The 21,727-nt window shown below is 42.0% G+C and overlaps 1 protein-coding gene across 14 annotated transcripts in view; it reads left to right on the forward strand.

Annotated features, from left to right (window-relative positions):
- The window catches only part of LOC118398716 (receptor-type tyrosine-protein phosphatase kappa-like), a 169,779-nt gene that overhangs the window by 72,271 nt on the left and 75,781 nt on the right, over window positions 1–21,727 (forward strand). For all 14 annotated transcript variants that reach the window (XM_052471045.1, XM_052471046.1, XM_052471051.1 and 11 more), the window contains 2 exons: window positions 3,222–3,396; window positions 13,048–13,341. In XM_052471045.1, coding sequence (XP_052327005.1) covers window positions 3,222–3,396; window positions 13,048–13,341 — 469 coding nt within the window. The remainder of the gene's footprint in view (window positions 1–3,221; window positions 3,397–13,047; window positions 13,342–21,727) is intronic.

The raw sequence follows: 21,727 nt of genomic DNA on the forward strand, positions 1-21,727 counted from the left end.
CAAGTAATTTAAAAGCAGCTGTGAAATAACAACTATATACAGGGGGGGGCGATACAGAGTCAATGTGTGGGGGCACCGGTTATTTGAGGTAGTATGTATATGTAGGTAGAGTTATTAAAGTGACTAGACTAGCCTGGGTAGCCATTTGGCTCGATGTTCAGGAGTCTTATGGCTTGGGGCTAGAAGCTGTTTAGAAGCATCTAAGACCTAGACTTGGCGCTACCGATACCGCTTGCCATGCGGTAGCAGAGAGAACAGTCTATGACTAGAGTGGCTGGAGTCTTGGACAATTTTTAGGGCCTTCCTCAGTCACCGCCTGGTATAGAGGTCCTGGATGGCAGGAAGCTTGGCCCCAGTGATATACTGGGCCGTTCACACTACCCTTTATTAGAGGTCGAACGATTATGATTTTTCAACGCCGATAGCGATTATTGGAGGACCAAAAAAAGCCGATACCGATTAATTGGCCAAATTCTTTAAAAAATGTATATATACATATATTTGTAATAATGACAATTACAGCAATACTGAATAAACAATGAACGCTTTTATTTTAACTTAATATAATACATCAATAAAATCAATTTAGTCTCAAATAAACGCAGTAAAGTGCTGTTTGAATTAATGCTTACGAGCCTGCTGCTGCCTACCACTGCTCAGTCAGACTGCTCTATCAAATCATAGACTTAATTACAATATAATAACATACAGAAATACGAGCCTTAGGTCATTAATATGGTCAAATCTGGAAACTATCATTTTGAAAACAAAACGTTTATTCTTTCAGTGAAATACGGAACCGTTCCGTATTTTATCTAACGGGTGGCATCCATAAGTCTAAATATTACTGTTACATTGCACGATCTTCAATGTTTTGTCATAATTACGTAAAATTCTGGCAAATTAGTTCGCAACGAGCCAGGTGGCCCAAACTGTTGCATATACCCCGATGAGAAGTGACACAATTTCCCTAGTTTAATATTGCCTGCTAACTAAATATGCAGGTTTAAAAATATATACACTGCTCAAAAAAATAAAGGGAACACTTAAACAACACAATGTAACTCCAAGTCAATCACACTTCTGTGAAATCAAACTGTCCACTTAGGAAGCAACACTGATTGACAATAAATGTCACATGCTGTTGTGCAAATGGAATAGACAACAGTGGTTTTCCACTTTGATTTTGAGTGTGACTCCAAATCCAGACCTCCATGGGTTGATACATTTGATTTCCATTGATAATTTTTGTGTGATTTTGTTGTCAGCACATTCAACTATGTAAAGAAAAAAGTATTTAATAAGAATATTTCATTCATTCAGATCTAGGATGTGTTATTTTAGCGTTTCCTTTATTTTTTTGAGCCGTGTACTTCTGTGTATTGATTTTAAGAAAGGCATTGATGTTTATGGTTAGGTACATTCGTGCAACGATTGTGCTTTTTTCGCAAATGCACTCTTGTGAAATCATCCCCCGTTTGGCGAAGTTGGCTGTCTTTGTTAGGAAGAAATAGTCTTCACACAGTTCGCAACGAGCCAGACGGCCCAAACTGTTGCATATACCCTGACTCTGTTGCACAGAACACAAGAGAAGTGACACAATTTCCCTAGTTAAAATAAATTCATGTTAGCAGGCAATATTAACATAATATGCAGGTTTAAAAATATATACTTGTGTATTGATTTTAAGAAAGGCGTGATGTTTACGGTTAGGTACACATAGGTGTAACCACAGTGCTTTTTTCGCGAATGAGCGTGTTAAATCACCCATTTGGCGAAGTAGGCTGTGATTCAATGATAAATTAACAGGCACCGCAACGATTATATGCAACGCAGGACAAGCTAGATAAACTAGTAAAATCATCAACCATGTGTAGTTAACTAGTGATTATATTAAGATTGATTGTTTTTTATAAGATGCATTTAATGCTAGCTAGTGCCTTATCTTGGCTCCTTGCTGCACTCGCATAACAGGTAGTCAGCCTGCCACGCAGTCGCCTTGTGGCGTGAAATGTAATCGGCCATGATCGGTGTCCAAAAATGACCGATTTTTTACCTCCTCCCTATAGGCTTTCTTGTCGTTTTCTGTGATCAGGCCTACCACTGTTGTGTCATCTGCAAATTTAATGATGGTGTTGGAGTCGTGCCTGGCCGTGCAGTCATGAGTGAACAGGGAGTACAGAAGCGGACTGAGCATGCACCCCTGAGGGGCCCCTGTGTTGAGGATCGTGATCGTTGTTACCTACCCTTACCATCTGGGGGCGGCCCGTCAGGAAGTCCAGGAACCAGTTGCAGAGGGAGGTGTTTAGTCCCAGGGACCTTAGCTTATTGATGAGCTTTGAAGGCACTATGGTGTTGAACGCTGAGCTGTAGTCAATGAATAGCATTTTCACATTTTTGTCCAGGTGGGAAAGGGCAGTGTGGAGAGCAATAGAGATTGCATCATCTATGGATCTGTTGGGGTGGTATGCAAATTGGAGTGGGTCTATTGTTTCTGGGATAAATCAAACCTCTGGATTGATTTATAAGGATGCGGGTCAAACTGTTGTTTATGGATCACACCAACTGACAAAAAGTAACCTTAAAATTATCCCACAGCACAATTCATCATTCAGGATATCACTGAGCATTGTGTCCTCATAACTCAAACACCTCTCTACCCCTTCTCAAGTCCAATACCTGGCTCAAGGAAATGCCATGTCTTTTGGGGGGAAATTTCTATTAAGAAAGAATGCAGTAAAATCAATTTTGTCAGCTAGGGCTATGGGAAAATTACTGTTCAGGTGAGGGCATGATCTAAGCCCTCCCTAAAGCCTAGGGTGAACTGATAAGACTCACAGAAATAGAGCGCGAGAGGGATGGAGGTGAGAAGGAGGTAGAGAGGGAATAAGAGAACTCCTCTCATGGATGACTGGGTGGAAAAGTGAGAGAGGCGATGTGACCTTTTCGGTGCCGGTGGTTGTGGAGGTGAAAATGTAAAAGAGGCACTTCTGTTGACATCAAACTTGTCTGATAACGATCCCAGAGATGATAAGCTCTGGGTGCTTTAACAGACCCATTCATTGGCTCCCGCCGAGATACACTTTTATGTGCTATCAGCCAGACGCATCCTTGATGTTTGAAAGATTTTTAATAAGTAATCCGTCATCTTCCCGATTTAAGGCAACGTCCTTCCAATAAGTACAAACACATATGTTTTCCTTAATGTTTTTATCTTGCAGAGGAGAAATGGGGAGGACATTCCTGTGGCGTCAACTAAGAACATCAACCACAGGCGGTTCGCTGCCTCGTTTAGACTCAAGGAAGTGACTAGTCTGGACCAAGACCTTTACCGATGTGTCACCCAGTCAGAGAGAGGATCTGGTGTGTCCAACTTCGCCGGACTCATCGTCAGAGGTATGTGTGTCCTCATCAGATGATATCTTGGTATGTAAATTCATCCATGCGCATCTGATTATTACCTCATAAATCTACCATATTTATTTGACTGATTGTAAAGTATTTGATTACAATAAATAGTGTACATCAGTTTTGTCAATTGTAGTTTTGAACTCAGTTGCAAAACTTCAAAAATATTCCTTCATAAACATTATGCAGATATCAAAAATAAATATGTGAGGGAACACACAACTAGCATATGTTTATTCAGGCAGAGGAATTTGAATATTATTTGGATATTCAAATGAGAATCACCAAAAGGGCGAATAATTACACAAGTTCTCATGTCATGATGTCTGAAGTCTGCTTGTGGAAATGCTTCTCAGATGTGGTCAGTGGAGAGAGCAGAGAGGCTTGGCTCCCAGCCATGCTTCAACAGACACTTCATAATCAGGAGACGTCTTTCTCTCTCTCTCTGAGCTGCTCTGCATATCTCCAGCCACACAGAGAATTAGTGCAGACAATCAATCTTGGCTTCTTCAAAGTTCCTACCTCCGCCCCCAACCAAGAGGAAGGGAAGGCCAGTTTTTTTGCATCGGTAAAGCAAATCTTATTTTTAGCTTGGGCCAGAGGGTCCCAGAACCCTGGTGTTAGAAGGTAGTTCAACATTAACTGCACTGACAGGTCCAATATCTCACTAGCGCTTGAAAGCAGACATCCTGCTACACCGATCCGAAAGATGGTAATTTTAAAGGAAATTTTGGGGCCATTGATACGGGCGGCCCATAATGAGAGCTGGCATGGAGTTGCCCATTGTCGTTTATGACCTAAGGGTAGTAGTTTATTAGTGGCTGCTCTGCCAAAGCCGAAGTGACAGAGGATGCTGCCGGCTATTTTGGTCCCCTTTGTAACAAATGAAAATTTCAGTGGCAAATTCCTTTCACAGAAGAACTATTGATCTATGTGTCCCCCAGCGGTGAAAGAAACAACACACTGTGGAGCACAATTGACTTTGTCATGAGGTATGCGTGGCTCCCAGAGCTTTTTGAGTAATCATGTTGCCCAATTCCTAGTAGAATGTAAACTTTATTGACAAGGTTGCTCATTGGAACAGAGCCTAAAACAAACATGCCTGTTGAGCTCTGCTTTAACAAATGAAAGCAACCCGTTCACAGCTTTGATCGTTAAAGTTATTTCTTACGGCTTATTGAAATGATTGCTGAGGTGACCTTAGGTGCAATTTTCAATATGGTATTTCAATTTCATATCTTATCCAAGGCTCTATGATCAGGAAACCATGTGAAATATGTACTTAATCTAAGGAGTTCTAGTCTGTTGTCTTCTTGTGCATGTATGTGTGTGTGTACACTTTAATAACTGTTGTGTAGATAGTGTGCTGTCATCTCCCCTGGTGTGTATGTGTGGGGGACAGTGTGGTTCCCTGCCGTAAACAAACTGGCTGATTGGTGGCAGACACGACTGTCGGCAGAGAGGCAGGCTGGGAGATATTTTCTGCTTAAAAGTAGATTCAAACTTGATAACTGCCAGCTCATCCCACACTGAAGAAAGGCTCCTGCTTGACAACCGCAGGCTCAAAGAGAGATTGTTAAACTCTGATGAAGCCTCATAATGATGCCAAAGGAAGAACTTGGAATGCACAGAAAAGAGAAAGACCAAGAAAGGAACAGATTTTTCTAAGGATATGAATATGAAACTTGATTGATTCCAAGCCACGAGGGCTTGTGGACTATGTTTGCTGGTTAACCACAGGGTTTGAGAGGCAGAATGATTGTCACCTTGTAGATGATAGCCTAATACCGCCTGCCCAAACAGTGTCTGCATGCTGGAGGTAAGGTGGGGGAGACAGATGGTGGAAGGGATCACTCCTCTGTGTCCTGTAACAGCATCAGTCAGATGGAGATTGCTGTGTGCGCTTTGTTGTTCCAAGGCCTGCCCTGTCACTGTCATTTCTCAGATCTTGTCATTAGCTTTTAAAAAAAGCCAGAGCGGACCCGAGCATTTCCTCCTGCATAAAATGAAGTTGCTGCAGCTCTCTCTCTCCTCCCACTGTTTTTTTTATCAACATACTGCCTTGGAGACTGTCGTCTATATCGGAAATAAATGAAAATCAATTACTATTAGAATGGCTCCGGAGCCAGGGCTGCTTGGGGCTGGGTTAGACCAGTCACAGCAGAGTTGAGCTGCAGGTTGGCCAGTCAGTAAGTTGTGCGACTGCAAGGCGGATGTTTATTAGCGTGGCCTGCTGAAGGATGTGAGAGATGGATGAGACAAGGTTCAAGGAGCAGTAATGCGAGGGCTCGGCGATATCATTCCACACTGTCACCACACACATGATGGATGGGCTGCTTGGGGAGAAGCAATAATGCCCGCTGATGAAAGATTGCTCTGCATCTCACTCACTCACTCACTCACTCACTCACTCACCACCACACCACACTCTCACTCACCACTCACCACTCACTCCTCACTCACTCACTCACACTCACACACACACACACACACACACACACACACACACACACACACACACACACACACACACACACACACACACACACACACACACACACACACACACACACACACACACACACACACACACACACACACACACCCTGCTCAGTCCAACTAGCTCTATCTTCACTCCTCCGTTATGATGCCCTAAATGGGGAGAGTCAGCCTGCCTGCCATGCCTAAAACCTTCCGCATGCTACTGTGCATTTTATTGGAAGCATATTTATAGTTTTTTAGTTGAAAGAAGACATTTTGTGTGTCAGTTACTCCAGACCTCCTCTATTGTGTTTACGCCGTTTCCTCCAAACATCTTAATGAAATGAGAATGGTCCTCGCCTACAGGTACAAGTACAAATTAGATTGGCAATTGCCTCTGCATTTAAATGGCCTTTTTCCTCTTTCTATTTTTTTCCGTTGATGGGGTTGGCTTGTTTTCTTGGAAAACTACTTCTACCTAATAAACATCAGCGGCTTCAATAATTAATTGTTTTCGATCAAATATATTGTGAAGGTTTCTGGTTTGTTTTAGTTGTTGTCTATTAGTTATCCAGTATTTTGACCCAATAAAATTACCAGGAAAAAGAGTTTCAGGAATTCAAACAAAAAAAATAGATGTTTTATTGTCACATGCACTGGATATGTGCAGCCGTAGTAGTAGTAGTAGTACAGTGCCCCCAGAGAAAATTATGGTTTGCTCAAGGGCACATCGACAGATTTTTCACCTTGTAGGCTTGGGTATTAGAACCAGTGACCTTATGTTACTGGCCCAACGCTCTAAACTCTAGGCCACCTGTAGCCCAAGTCCTGAGGTGACCTTAAAGGGAAAGTAGAAATACCCTTGGAAAGTATTCAGACCCCTTGACTTTTTTCCACGTTTTGTTACGTTACAGCCTTATTCTAAAATGTATTACATCTTTTTTTCCCTCATCGGTCTACACACAATACCCCATAATGACAAAGCAAAAACAGGTTTTCAGAAATATTTGCTAATTTATAAAAAATAAAATGAAATATCACATTTTCATAAGTATTCAGACCCTTTACTCAGTACTTTGTTGAAGCACCTTTGGCAGGGATTACAGCATCGAGTCTTCTTGGGTATGACGCTATAAGCTTGGCACACCTGCATTTCGGGAGTTTCTCTCATTCTTCTCTGCAGATTCTCTCAAGCTCGGTCAGGTTGCAATTTAATGGCTCAGACACAAGAGGTATGTGGTAGGGTCTACAGTCAATCACGGATTACAAAAAGAAAACCAGCCCCGTCGCACACCAGGATGTCTTGCTCCCAGACAGACTAAACAACTTCTTTGCTCGCTTTGAGGACAATACAGTGCCACTGACACGGACCGCTACCAAAACCTGCGGCCTCTTCTTCACTGCAGCCGACGTGAGTAAAACATTTAAACGTGTTAACCCTCGCAAGCTTGAAGGCCCAGACGGCATCCCCAGCCGCGTCCTCAGAGCATGTGCAGACCAGCTGGCTGGTGTGCGCGTCCTCAGAGCATGTGCAGACCAGCTGGCTGGTGTGTTTACGGACATATTCAATCAATCCTTATCCCAGTCTGCTGTTCCCACATGCTTCAAGATTTCCACCATTGTTCCTCATCCCAAGAAAGCTAAGGTAACTGAGCTAAACGACTACTTCTGTAATCATGAAGCGCTTTGAGAGACTAGTCAAGGACCATATCATCTCCACCCTACCTGACACCCTAGAACCACTCCAATTTGCTTCCCGCCCCAATAGGTCCACAGACGACGCAATCGCAACCACACTGCCCTAACCCACCTGGACAAGAGGAATACCTATGTGAGAATGCTGTTCATCGACTACAGCTCAGCATTTAACAACACAGTACCCTCCAAACTCGTCATCAAGCTCGAGACCCTGGGTCTCGACCCCACCCTGTGCAACTGGGTACTGGACTTCCTGACGGGCCGCCCCCAGGTGGTGAGGGTAGGTAAACAACATCTCCACCCCACTGATCCTCAAAACTGGGGCCCCACATGGGTGCGTTCTGAGTCCTCTCCTGTACTCCCTGTTCACCCACGACTGTGTGGCCATGCATGCCTCCAACTCAATCATCAAGTTTGCAGACGACATTACAGTGGTAGGCTTGATTACCAACAACGACGAGATGGCCTACAGGGAGGAGGTGCCCTCGGAGTGTGGTGTCAGCGAAATAACCTCATACTCAACGTCAGCAAAACAAAGGAGATGATCATGGACTTCAGGAAACAGCAGAGGGAGCACCGCCCTATCCACATCGACGGGACAGTAGTGGAGAGGGTAATAAGTTTTAAGTTCCTCGGCGTACACATCACATACAAACTGAATTGGTCCACCCACACAGACAGCGTGGTGAAGAAGACGCAGCAGCGCCTCTTCAACCTCGGGAGGCCGAAGAAATTAGGCGTGTCACCAAAAGCACTCACAAACTTTTACAGATGCACAATCAAGAGCATCCTGTCGGGCTGTATCACCGCCTGGTACGGCAACTGCTCCGCCCACAACCGTAAGGCTCTCCAGAGGGTAGTGAGGTCTGCACAACGCATCACCGGGGGCAAACTACCTGCCCTCCAGGACACCTACACCACCCGATGTCACAGGAAGGCCAAAAGATCATCAAGGACAACAACCACCCGAGCCACTGCCTGTTCACCTCGCTATCATCCAGAAGGCGAGGTCAGTACAGGTGCATCAAAGCTGGGACCGAGAGACTGAAAAACAGCTTCTATCTCAAGGCCATCAGACTGTTAAACAGCCACCACTAACATTGAGTAGCTGCTGCCAACATACTGACTCAACTCCAGCCACTTTAATATTGAAAAAATGTATGTAAAGAATGTATCACTTGCCACTTTAAACAATGCCACTTAATATAATGTTTACATACCCTACATTACTCATGTCATATGTATATGCTGTACTCTATACCATCTACTGCATCTTGCCTATGCCGTTCTGTACCATCACTCATTCATATGTCTTTATGTACATTTTCTTCATCCCTTTACACTTGTGTGTATAAGGTAGTTGTGAAATTGGTAGGTTAGGTTACTCGTTAGTTATTACTGCATTGTCGGAACTAGAAGCACAAGCATTTCGCTACGCTTGCATTAACATCTGCTAACCATGTGTATGTGACAAATACAATTTGATTTGATTTGGATGGGGAGAGTTACTGCACAGCTATTTTCAGATCTCTCCAGAGATGTTCTATCAGGTTCAAGACCGGGCTCTGGCTGGGCCGCTCAAGGACATTCAGAGACTTGTCCCGAAGCCACTCCTGCGTTGTATTGGCTCTATGCTTAGGGTCGTTGTCCTGTTGGAAGGTGAACCTTTGTGCCAGTCTGAGGTCCTGATTACTCTGGAGCAGGTTTCCATCAAGGATCTCTCTGTGCTTTGCTCTGTTCATCTTTCCCTTGATCCTGACTAGTCTCTCAGTCCCTGCTGCTAAAAAACATCCCCACAGCATGATGCTGCCACCACCATGCTTCACCGTAGGGACGGTGCCAGGTTTCCTCCAGGCATGTGCCTTTTACTGAGGAGTGGCTTCCGTCTCGCCACTCTACCATAAAGACCTGATTGGTGGAGTGCTGCAGAGAAGGTTGTCCTTCTGGAAGGTTCTCCAATATCCACAGAGGAACTCGGTCACCCCCCTGACCAAGGCCCTTCTCCCCCAATTGCTCAGTTTGGCCTGGGGGCCAGCTCTAGGAAGAATCTTGGTGGTTCCAAACTTCTTCCATTTAAGAATGATTGAGGACATTGTATTCTTGGGGACCTTCAATGCTGCAGAAAATGGAAACAGGATGCACCTGAGCTCAACTTTGAGTCTCATAGCAAAGGGTCTGACTACTTATTTACATATGGTGTTTCTGTTTTTTATTTTTAATACATTTGCAAAATGTTCAAAACTTGTTTTTTCGATTTGTATTGTGTGTAGATTGCTGAGGAAATGTTTTTATATATTCCATTTTAGAACAAGGCTATAATGTAACAAAATGTGGGAAAAGTCAAGGGGTCTGAATTTAACATGCATTTTCGTATGTGCTTTCTGGCACTAGTGCAATAGGCCCACCATAGTTGTGGGCATCTCAAATGCTGTTATGTTATTGGTTTATTTTATTTTCCAGCTTAGCCTAATTCGGAAATCATTTTTGCGGCACGCGTCTCATGAGCTACTGAGATGGAGAGAGATGAATTAGAAAACAAGGAAGCTAACACATTTAAAAACTATAGGGAACCCTCTACAGTGGAGTGTCCCTGGGTTCAGGTATTGTGTGTTCTGCTGGTACGCTATAATCACCACCAACATACACTACCAGCTTTTTATAGTGTTACATGCACCTGGGTATTAATAATGCAAAAAAGCAAAACAATGACTTTCTAATTTATGGTCTTCTGTTGGGCTTAATTGAAGAAAATACAAATATGTCTCATGAACAAAATATTTCTATGTATGCCCTGCAGGGCTAAAAACTGAACAGGGCCTTTTTGTAGATAATTGTTAGGTTCCATAGACAAAAGCACAGGTCACGATTGGCTGAACCAAAGCACTGGATTCAGATTGGCTGAACCAAAGCACTGGATTCCATCTGACTAACAGTGCCATAGTACATGTACCACCTGCAGTATATGATTAAGTGGAGGGTGAACAGGTGGACATTAATAAAAGGTACTATATGCAGAAGTGTGAATACCAGACTTTGTGATGGTAACGTGAGTTCATAAAGATGATATGGGCAGGATGGGCCAGCACCAGTACAGTGACTGTCAGATTGGACTTGATGTGATCTCTGAGTATTGCCGCTGCTGTTGAATTAGCTGCAACAAAGTAATCGGCCGACAGCCATCTGGACAGGGAGAGAGGAGAGAGAAAGAGGCCTGTGTGACGTGCAGAGCCAGAGACCAACTCCATCTGACGTCAGACCCTTTACATGCCTTATATTGGTCTTAAAGTGATGGAATGACATGACATTGGCTGCTCATGTCCCTCAGTATATTTATTCAGACATTACATAGGATGCTTCCATTAGTTAGTTAACTCTCTAAGGGGAGGGTTTCATTGGCTTCCATTGCAGTGAGAATGGTGAATGTAGTAAATGTGACTTGGTAAAATGATGCTGTGGTGTTCCTGCGCTGTATATTATTTCCCAAATTATTTATTGTATTTCAAGATATTTTTCTAAGTATTTTTTTAACCTTTAATCGTCTTAAGGTAAAATATCTTGAAATCAGATAAATTACTTGTATTAAGCCTATTCTAGGTTAAAATAAGCAAAATTATCTGACAATGACTTTAGATAATTTAGCTTGGTTTGAAAACGCCCTCACTAATTTTAAGTGAATTATTACTCAATATAAGATATTTAGGCTTGTGTCGTGTCTTTGGCTATGCCGGATTAAGTGATATGACATGCTATTCTATAAAATAATTTCTCCATAAGTAATATTACCTGATTGAGCTAATCATGTAAATGTAAATAACTAGAGAATCGGGGCACCACGAAAAAGTATTTATAGAGCTGTTATCTTCCGAATAAACTCTTAAAGACCATGTAATATTTTACATCAATAGCAGTCAATATTAATTGTCATCTTAATTCAGTCTCATCTGAAAGTTGTAAATTCTTGGTTATCTGCACGAACACTGGCTAACAAGTTGAATCAGCAATACAACATTTACTAAATACCTAACAAATCACACAGAATTACACATACACATAATTAAATCATAACTTGATTACAAATGACGTCATAAAGGAAAACGTCCCTGATGGGCGGAACAGATATGACAGCTTGTTACACAAAAGAAAAGGGTCTGGGTTTGAGTGAAATAGCGGGAAGACTGAGGAACAAAGGGCGAAGCTGTGCTATCGTAAATACAGTATATTATGCATTCTAAATTACCGCCCATTTGGAAAATGCAATAAATATTTACTCTGAGCTGCGCTCAGTAGGTAGGTTGGTGGTAGATGGAAGGCCGTGTTGTCCAACCGAGTCCTTTGTCCTTTGAAGAATGTCTCTGGTTGTCAATTGGATACGTTGTAGTAACGTCGTACTCTGTCTGTTCCATCCTAACCCTCGTTTGCAGCGGCTGTTGCTAACTCAACGGCTAGTAGGTATCACTTCTGTAGTGAATAAGAGTTCAACGTTCATACCATTCGCAACCAAAGCTCACGCTGATGTAGTTATTATCTGAACCATTCTGACATCGGACCGTCGTCCCCACATCCTCGGAACAGGAGGTTATATTGTCGTCAAGGCTTTATATAGGAAGGGAGAGGAGGGCGTGTTTGAAAAGTTTTATAGCCCATGTCCATTCACAGGGGCGGGCCACTGATTGAGCAGAGCCCTACCTTATGAAAACCCAAATCTCACATTTTAGAAGCTAAAATCACATTTCATCCCATCACGAATAATTTCATATTCGAACATTTAAATTGAACAACAATTCCATGTGAATCCGATAACTCTGATGTGTAGACTTTCCACTGTAGAGTTTATGTCATCTTAACATCGATGAGAATGTCTCAGATGACAACCGAACTGACATCATATTCATTAAGTACCACCGCATATGTTCAATTGGTCACATTACCAGAATATAGTTCATTTCCCCCCACCTTCTGATGTTCCCAGAATCTATATGTTAACCACGGGTTTTGCAAATGTAACATCAGTAGGGTAGAGAGAGGAAAAGGGGGTGAAGAGGTATTTATGACTGTCATAAACCTACCCCCAGGCCAACATCCTGACACTTGCTTAGAGTTCACTTTTTGCAGTTTAGTCCAGGATGCTCTGGGCCAGACTTCAGACCTATCCAGACTGACTGGAAGGGGAACCATCTGGTTATTCTGAGAGTGTTTGATAGTTTGGCGCCCTTGGTCTAGCTAAGGGATGAAAAATAAGACGATTCTAACTTAAACTTGGGGGTCTGACAATGACACAAATCTTATTAGGTTGATTATCAATTTGGAAGAAAGAGTCCAAAATTATTTTTGAAAAATAATTTACAATAAAACACAGATGTGGAAATCTTTTGCCAAAAATAGATAAAGTTAGAAATTGAAACGCTTTTAGGTGTGTGCTGTTCTAAGCCATATGCTTTGATTCCCCCCTGTGTCCTCCAGAACCCCCGCGGCCTATCGCACCTCCTCAGCTGCTGGGCGTGGGGCCCACCTACCTTCTGATCCAGCTCAATGCCAACTCCATATTCGGGGACGGCCCCATCATTCTGAAGGAGGTGGAGTATCGCATGACATCAGGGAGCTGGATAGAGACCCATGCTGTCAACTCCCCTAACTACAAGCTGTGGCACCTGGACCCAGACACAGAGTACGAGATCCGTGTGCTGCTCACCAGACCAGGGGAGGGGGGCACCGGCCAGCCTGGACCACCTCTCATCACCAGGACAAAGTGTGCCGGTAAGTCTCCATCTCCGTTCTTCCTTTTTTTCCCGCAATTCTTTTTCATTCTGTCTTTTTCCTCTCCCTGTTACCTCTCTTCATCTCACTGCTCTGTGATATTTGCATACAGATAATTGCCTAGGGCCTTCTTATAAAACATAATTGGAAAAGCCAGGAAAAATAAACAAGGTTTCTGGTGGAGGTAGTGTCATGGCTGTCACTCACTAAGAGTTCCTCTCAGATCTAAGGAAATAAACTAACATGCTTTTCAGAACAATCCTTTCCAGTATTTACCCTGGGGTCCATGATGACAAACCTGCAAAAGGTATTCTCAATCATTTCTGCCAGGGCGGTGTGATACCCACACGCTTGGGTTGCCATGGCATCTGTATTAAGCAGCATACCAACAAAGCCAGGACTAGATAAAGAAGTTATATGGGGGAGCACGTAGTGGAGTGGTTGTGTTCGAAGAAGGAATCTGAAGATGGAAAGTGGTTATTAAGAAGGATGCAGAATGTATGCAGTGTTTCATTACTCTGGGCATTGCCTGTCCATCAGCCTGAGACACTATCCATCTATTCCCCTGCCTGGTGCTCAGGAGTGAATAGACCAGCTGTATTCCCAGATTGACATTCAGAGGGCAGACTGCAGTTTTGCGTTTACTCTTCTTGGCTACTGTCAGGGTTTAGAGGGAGATTTTCAGGGGATATAGTTCAGGTACAGCCCTGTAGGCTGCTTACAAGGAGATGTCTACTGTACAGTGCATTTGGAAAGTATTCAGACCCCTTGACTTTTTCCACATTTTGTTACCTTATCAGCCCATCATCAATCTAAACACAATGCCCCATAATCCACGGCATTGCAAGCAGTACCGGAGCGCCAAGTCTAGGACCAAAATGCTCAGCTTCTATCCCCAAGCCTTAAGACTGCTGAAGTATTAATCAAATGGCCACCTGAGCTATTTACTTGACCCTGCCTCCCCCCTTTGTTTTTACACTGCTGCTACTCGCTTTTTATTATCTTTGCATAGTCACTTTACAAATTACCTATACTAACTTGTACCCCCCACACATTGACTCGGTACCCCCTATATATAGCCTCGTTATTGTTATGTAATTTTCTTGTGTTACTTACAGTGTTTTAAAACTTTATTTTATTTAGTAAATACTTTCTTAACTCTATTTCTTGAACTGCATTGTGGGTTAAGGGCTTGTAAGTAAACATTTGATGGTGAGGTCTACTACACCTATTGTATTCTGCGCATGTGTCAAATAAAATTTGATTTGAATTCCAAAGCAAAAACAGGTTTTTAGACATTTTTGAAATACGTTTTCAGACCTTTTACTTTGTTGAAGCACCTTTGGCAGCAATTACAGCCTTGAGTGTTCTTGGGTATGACGCTACAAGCTTGGCACACCTGTGTTTGGGGAGTTTCACCCATTCTTCTCAGGAGATTGTTGCTACACAGTGATTTTTCCTGAAACCACTCCTGTGTTGTCTTGGATGTGTGCTTAGGGTCGTTGTCCTGTTGCAAGGTGAACCTTCGCCCCAGTCTGAGATCCTAAGTACACTGGAGCAGGTTCATCAAAGATCTCTCTGTACTTTGCTCCGTTCATCTTTCCCTTGATCCTGACTAATCTCCCCAGTCCATGCCGCTGAAAAACATCCCCACAACATGATGCTGCCACCACCATGCTTCACCTTCGGGATGGTGCCAGGTTTCCTCAGGCCAAAGAGTTACATTTTCCAGAGAATCTTGTTTCTCATGGTCTGAGTCCTTTAGCTGCATTTTGGCAAACTCCAAGCAGGCTGTCATGTGCCTTTTACTGGGGAGTGGCTTCCGTCTGGCCACTCTCATAACAAAGGGTCTGAATACTTATGTAACTATGGTATTTCTGTTTTTTTTTTTATGTGTGTAGATTGATGAGAGAAATTATTTAATCAATTTTAAGAATAAGGCTGTAATGTAACAAAGGGAAAAGTCCAGGGGTCTGAATACTTTGCGAATGCACTGTATGTCTCTGCCTTCATCCATCATAGACAATCATAATAATCTTCTCCTTGACCAAGTGAATTATGCTCTGCCCATGGAATTGGCAGGATTGTATTATACTGTATGTTTATGAAACTTTTTTATCAGTATCTTCCATTTCCCCTTAGTTTTCCTGAAATCTCTCTGCACTCTCCCACCTATCAAAAAAGGTAGGATTAGTTTGAAACATTAGTTTAATATAGACCCTAATATCCACAGCAAAAGGCACCCTTGGTGACTAGATAGCACATTTGAGAGATGTAGGCACCAAGCGTCTGTGTGGTCACAGTAAAACAGATTTTGATTACTGGGCTTACATTCAAATATTAGTCTAATATATACATACAGGATATATCGCTCAGGGATTTTTATAATGTTCTGTATGTATGCCATTGAGGCTTTTAAATTAGACTACTTTTCCCCTAAGATTCCCTTTGAGATTAATAGTTGAATTTAAATAGGATTTTAATGTCATAGTAAGGCACCATTTCAGCTAGTGTTTTCCAGCTTGTACCTGGAATCAAGTTGAATGATTGGAAGACGTCATTAAGGACGTTGTAGAAAAGTAACATCACGGGTGACAATCAAATAGTGTGTATCTTACATGACAGGGGACAGGGGAAGCAGGACATCCTGTTTTCTATCTGAAGCATAAATATTAAGCATCCTCCCCATCCCGGAATGGGTGCAGTGAGCAACTGTAGGCCAAGAATGGCAAACGATGCTCAGCGATGTATTATGTATGTCTTCGCCTCCTACACAGATAAAATAAACTTCCTGTCGCATTGTTTAACCTTTTTCTGTGAACTTCAGTTTATTTTCACTCCTACTATTATGATAAGGGAAAAAAGGAGAATGAAAATGACATGTGCTCCTGGGTAGCAGAGAGGTGGGGTGGCCCGCAGTCAATCTCACGTTTCCTGATTTGCAGGGTGAGCGAACGCATTCTGAAAATACTCAAGGCGCCTCTCCCCAGAGAGTTTGCGTTTGTATTTGTATTTATATTTTTCAACATGCTCCCCCATGTTATTTATTTCTTAAAAATATCAGGCCGTTTCAGCAAAATAACGTGTTGATCATTTGTCCGTGCTTCACTGTTAACAAAGAAACAATTCCAAGGCTGTGAAACTAAAGCTAATAAGTGCTGGTGCATGTTCCTGCCACCATGTATTACTGTATGGACTTCACATTCCTGATATTTCTCTTTCCCCACCATGTATTACTGTATGGACTTCACATTCCTGATATTTCTCTTTCCCCACCATGTATTACTGTATGGACTTCACATTCCTGATATTTCTCTTTCCCCACCATGTATTGCTGTATGGACTTCACATTCCTGATATTTCTCTTTCCCCACCATGTATTACTGTATGGACTTCACATTCCTGATATTTCTCTTTCCCCACCATGTATTACTGTATGGACTTCACATTCCTGATATTTCTCTTTCCCCACCATGTATTGCTGTATGGACTTCACATTCCTGATATTTCTCTTTCCCCACCATGTATTGCTGTATGGACTTCACATTCCTGATATTTCTCTTTCCCCACCATGTATTGCTGTATGGACTTCACATTCCTGATATTTCTCTTTCCCCACCATGTATTGCTGTATGGACTTCACATTCCTGATATTTCTCTTTCCCCACCATGTATTACTGTATGGACTTCACGTTCCTGATATTTCTCTTTCCCCACCATGTATTACTGTATGGACTTCACGTTCCTGATATTTCTCTTTCCCCACCATGTATTACTGTATACTTCACGTTCCTGATATTTCTCTTTCCCCACCATGTATTGCTGTATGGACTTCACGTTCCTGATATTTCTCTTTCCCCACCATGTATTGCTGTATGGACTTCACATTCCTGATATTTCTCTTTCCCCACCATATATTACTGTATACTTCACATTCCTGATATTTCTCTTTCCCCACCATGTATTGCTGTATGGACTTCACATTCCTGATATTTCTCTTTCCCCACCATGTATTACTGTATGGACTTCACATTCCTGATATTTCTCTTTCCCCACCATGTATTACTGTATGGACTTCACATTCCTGATATTTCTCTTTCCCCACCATGTATTGCTGTATGGACTTCACATTCCTGATATTTCTCTTTCCCCACCATATATTACTGTATACTTCACATTCCTGATATTTCTCTTTCCCCACCATTTATTGCTGTATGGACTTCACATTCCTGATATTTCTCTTTCCCCACCATGTATTGCTGTATGGACTTCACATTCCTGATATTTCTCTTTCCCCACCATGTATTACTGTATGGACTTCACATTCCTGATATTTCTCTTTCCCCACTATGTATTACTGTATGGACTTCACATTCCTGATATTTCTCTTTCCCCACCATGTATTGCTGTATGGACTTCACGTTCTGATATTTCTCTTTCCCCACCATATATTACTGTATACTTCACATTCCTGATATTTCTCTTTCCCCACCATGTATTGCTGTATGGACTTCACATTCCTGATATTTCTCTTTCCCCACCATGTATTACTGTATGGACTTCACATTCCTGATATTTCTCTTTCCCCACCATGTATTACTGTATGGACTTCACATTCCTGATATTTCTCTTTCCCCACCATGTATTGCTGTATGGACTTCACATTCCTGATATTTCTCTTTCCCCACCATGTATTGCTGTATGGACTTCACATTCCTGATATTTCTCTTTCCCCACCATGTATTGCTGTATGGACTTCACATTCCTGATATTTCTCTTTCCCCACCATGTATTACTGTATACTTCACGTTCCTGATATTTCTCTTTCCCCACCATTTATTGCTGTATGGACTTCACATTCCTGATATTTCTCTTTCCCCACCATGTATTACTGTATGGACTTCACATTCCTGATATTTCTCTTTCCCCACCATGTATTGCTGTATGGACTTCACGTTCCTGATATTTCTCTTTCCCCACCATGTATTGCTGTATGGACTTCACATTCCTGATATTTCTCTTTCCCCACCATTTATTGCTGTATGGATTTCACGTTCCTGATATTTCTCTTTCCCCACCATTTATTGCTGTATGGACTTCACGTTCCTGATATTTCTCTTTCCCCACCATGTATTACTGTATACTTCACGTTCCTGATATTTCTCTTTCCCCACCATGTATTACTGTATGGACTTCACGTTCCTGATATTTCTCTTTCCCCACCATGTATTGCTGTATGGACTTCACGTTCCTGATATTTCTCTTTCCCCACCATGTATTACTGTATGGACTTCACATTCCTGATATTTCTCTTTCCCCACCATGTATTGCTGTATGGACTTCACGTTCCTGATATTTCTCTTTCCCCACCATGTATTGCTGTATGGACTTCACATTCCTGATATTTCTCTTTCCCCACCATTTATTGCTGTATGGATTTCACGTTCCTGATATTTCTCTTTCCCCACCATTTATTGCTGTATGGACTTCACATTCCTGATATTTCTCTTTCCCCACCATGTATTGCTGTATGGACTTCACGTTCCTGATATTTCTCTTTCCCCACCATGTATTACTGTATACTTCACATTCCTGATATTTCTCTTTCCCCACCATGTATTGCTGTATGGACTTCACGTTCCTGATATTTCTCTTTCCCCACCATGTATTGCTGTATGGACTTCACATTCCTGATATTTCTCTTTCCCCACCATGTATTGCTGTATGGACTTCACATTCCTGATATTTCTCTTTCCCCACCATGTATTGCTGTATGGACTTCACGTTCCTGATATTTCTCTTTCCCCACCATGTATTACTGTATACTTCACGTTCCTGATATTTCTCTTTCCCCACCATGTATTACTGTATACTTCACGTTCCTGATATTTCTCTTTCCCCACCATGTATTGCTGTATGGACTTCACGTTCCTGATATTTCTCTTTCCCCACCATGTATTGCTGTATGGACTTCACATTCCTGATATTTCTCTTTCCCCACCATTTATTGCTGTATGGATTTCACGTTCCTGATATTTCTCTTTCCCCACCATGTATTACTGTATACTTCACGTTCCTGATATTTCTCTTTCCCCACCATGTATTACTGTATGGACTTCACGTTCCTGATATTTCTCTTTCCCCACCATGTATTACTGTATACTTCACGTTCCTGATATTTCTCTTTCCCCACCATGTATTACTGTATACTTCACGTTCCTGATATTTCTCTTTCCCCACCATGTATTACTGTATGGACTTCACGTTCCTGATATTTCTCTTTCCCCACCATGTATTACTGTATACTTCACCATATTTCTCTTTCCCCACCATGTATTACTGTATGGACTTCACGTTCCTGATATTTCTCTTTCCCCACCATGTATTGCTGTATGGACTTCACATTCTTGATATTTCTCTTTCCCCACCATGTATTACTGTATGGATTTCACGTTCCTGATATTTCTCTTTCCCCACCATGTATTACTGTATGGATTTCACGTTCCTGATATTTCTCTTTCCCCACCATATATTACTGTATACTTCACGTTCCTGATATTTCTCTTTCCCCACCATGTATTACTGTATGGACTTCACATTCTTGATATTTCTCTTTCCCCACCATGTATTACTGTATGGACTTCACGTTCCTGATATTTCTCTTTCCCCACCATGTATTACTGTATACTTCACGTTCCTGATATTTCTCTTTCCCCACCATGTATTGCTGTATGGACTTCACATTCCTGATATTTCTCTTTCCCCACCATGTATTGCTGTATGGACTTCACATTCCTGATATTTCTCTTTCCCCACCATGTATTGCTGTATGGACTTCACGTTCCTGATATTTCTCTTTCCCCACCATGTATTACTGTATACTTCACGTTCCTGATATTTCTCTTTCCCCACCATGTATTACTGTATACTTCACGTTCCTGATATTTCTCTTTCCCCACCATGTATTGCTGTATGGACTTCACGTTCCTGATATTTCTCTTTCCCCACCATGTATTGCTGTATGGACTTCACGTTCCTGATATTTCTCTTTCCCCACCATTTATTGCTGTATGGACTTCACGTTCCTGATATTTCTCTTTCCCCACCATTTATTGCTGTATGGACTTCACATTCCTGATATTTCTCTTTCCCCACCATGTATTGCTGTATGGACTTCACATTCCTGATATTTCTCTTTCCCCACCATGTATTACTGTATACTTCACGTTCCTGATATTTCTCTTTCCCCACCATGTATTACTGTATACTTCACATTCCTGATATTTCTCTTTCCCCACCATTTATTGCTGTATGGACTTCACGTTCCTGATATTTCTCTTTCCCCACCATGTATTACTGTATACTTCACGTTCCTGATATTTCTCTTTCCCCACCATGTATTACTGTATGGACTTCACGTTCCTGATATTTCTCTTTCCCCACCATGTATTGCTGTATGGACTTCACGTTCCTGATATTTCTCTTTCCCCACCATGTATTGCTGTATGGACTTCACGTTCCTGATATTTCTCTTTCCCCACCATTTATTGCTGTATGGACTTCACATTCCTGATATTTCTCTTTCCCCACTATGTATTACTGTATGGACTTCACGTTCCTGATATTTCTCTTTCCCCACCATTTATTGCTGTATGGACTTCACATTCCTGATATTTCTCTTTCCCCACCATTTATTGCTGTATGGACTTCACATTCCTGATATTTCTCTTTCCCCACCATTTATTGCTGTATGGACTTCACATTCTTATTTCTCTTTCCCCACCATTTATTGCTGTATGGACTTCACGTTCCTGATATTTCTCTTTTCCCCACCATTTATTGCTGTATAGACTTCACATTCCTGATATTTCTCTTTCCCCACCATGTATTACTGTATACTTCACGTTCCTGATATTTCTCTTTCCCCACCATGTATTACTGTATGGACTTCACGTTCCTGATATTTCTCTTTCCCCACCATGTATTGCTGTATGGACTTCACGTTCCTGATATTTCTCTTTCCCCACCATGTATTGCTGTATGGACTTCACGTTCTGATATTTCTCTTTCCCCACCATTTATTGCTGTATGGACTTCACGTTCCTGATATTTCTCTTTCCCCACCATTTATTGCTGTATGGACTTCACATTCCTGATATTTCTCTTTCCCCACCATTTATTGCTGTATGGACTTCACATTCCTGATATTTCTCTTTCCCCACCATTTATTGCTGTATGGACTTCACATTCCTGATATTTCTCTTTCCCCACCATTTATTGCTGTATGGACTTCACATTCCTGATATTTCTCTTTCCCCACTATGTATTACTGTATGGACTTCACGTTCCTGATATTTCTCTTTCCCCACCATTTATTGCTGTATGG

This window comes from Oncorhynchus keta, chromosome 19 (genome assembly GCF_023373465.1).
Source record: "Oncorhynchus keta strain PuntledgeMale-10-30-2019 chromosome 19, Oket_V2, whole genome shotgun sequence".
NCBI lineage: Eukaryota > Metazoa > Chordata > Actinopteri > Salmoniformes > Salmonidae > Oncorhynchus > Oncorhynchus keta.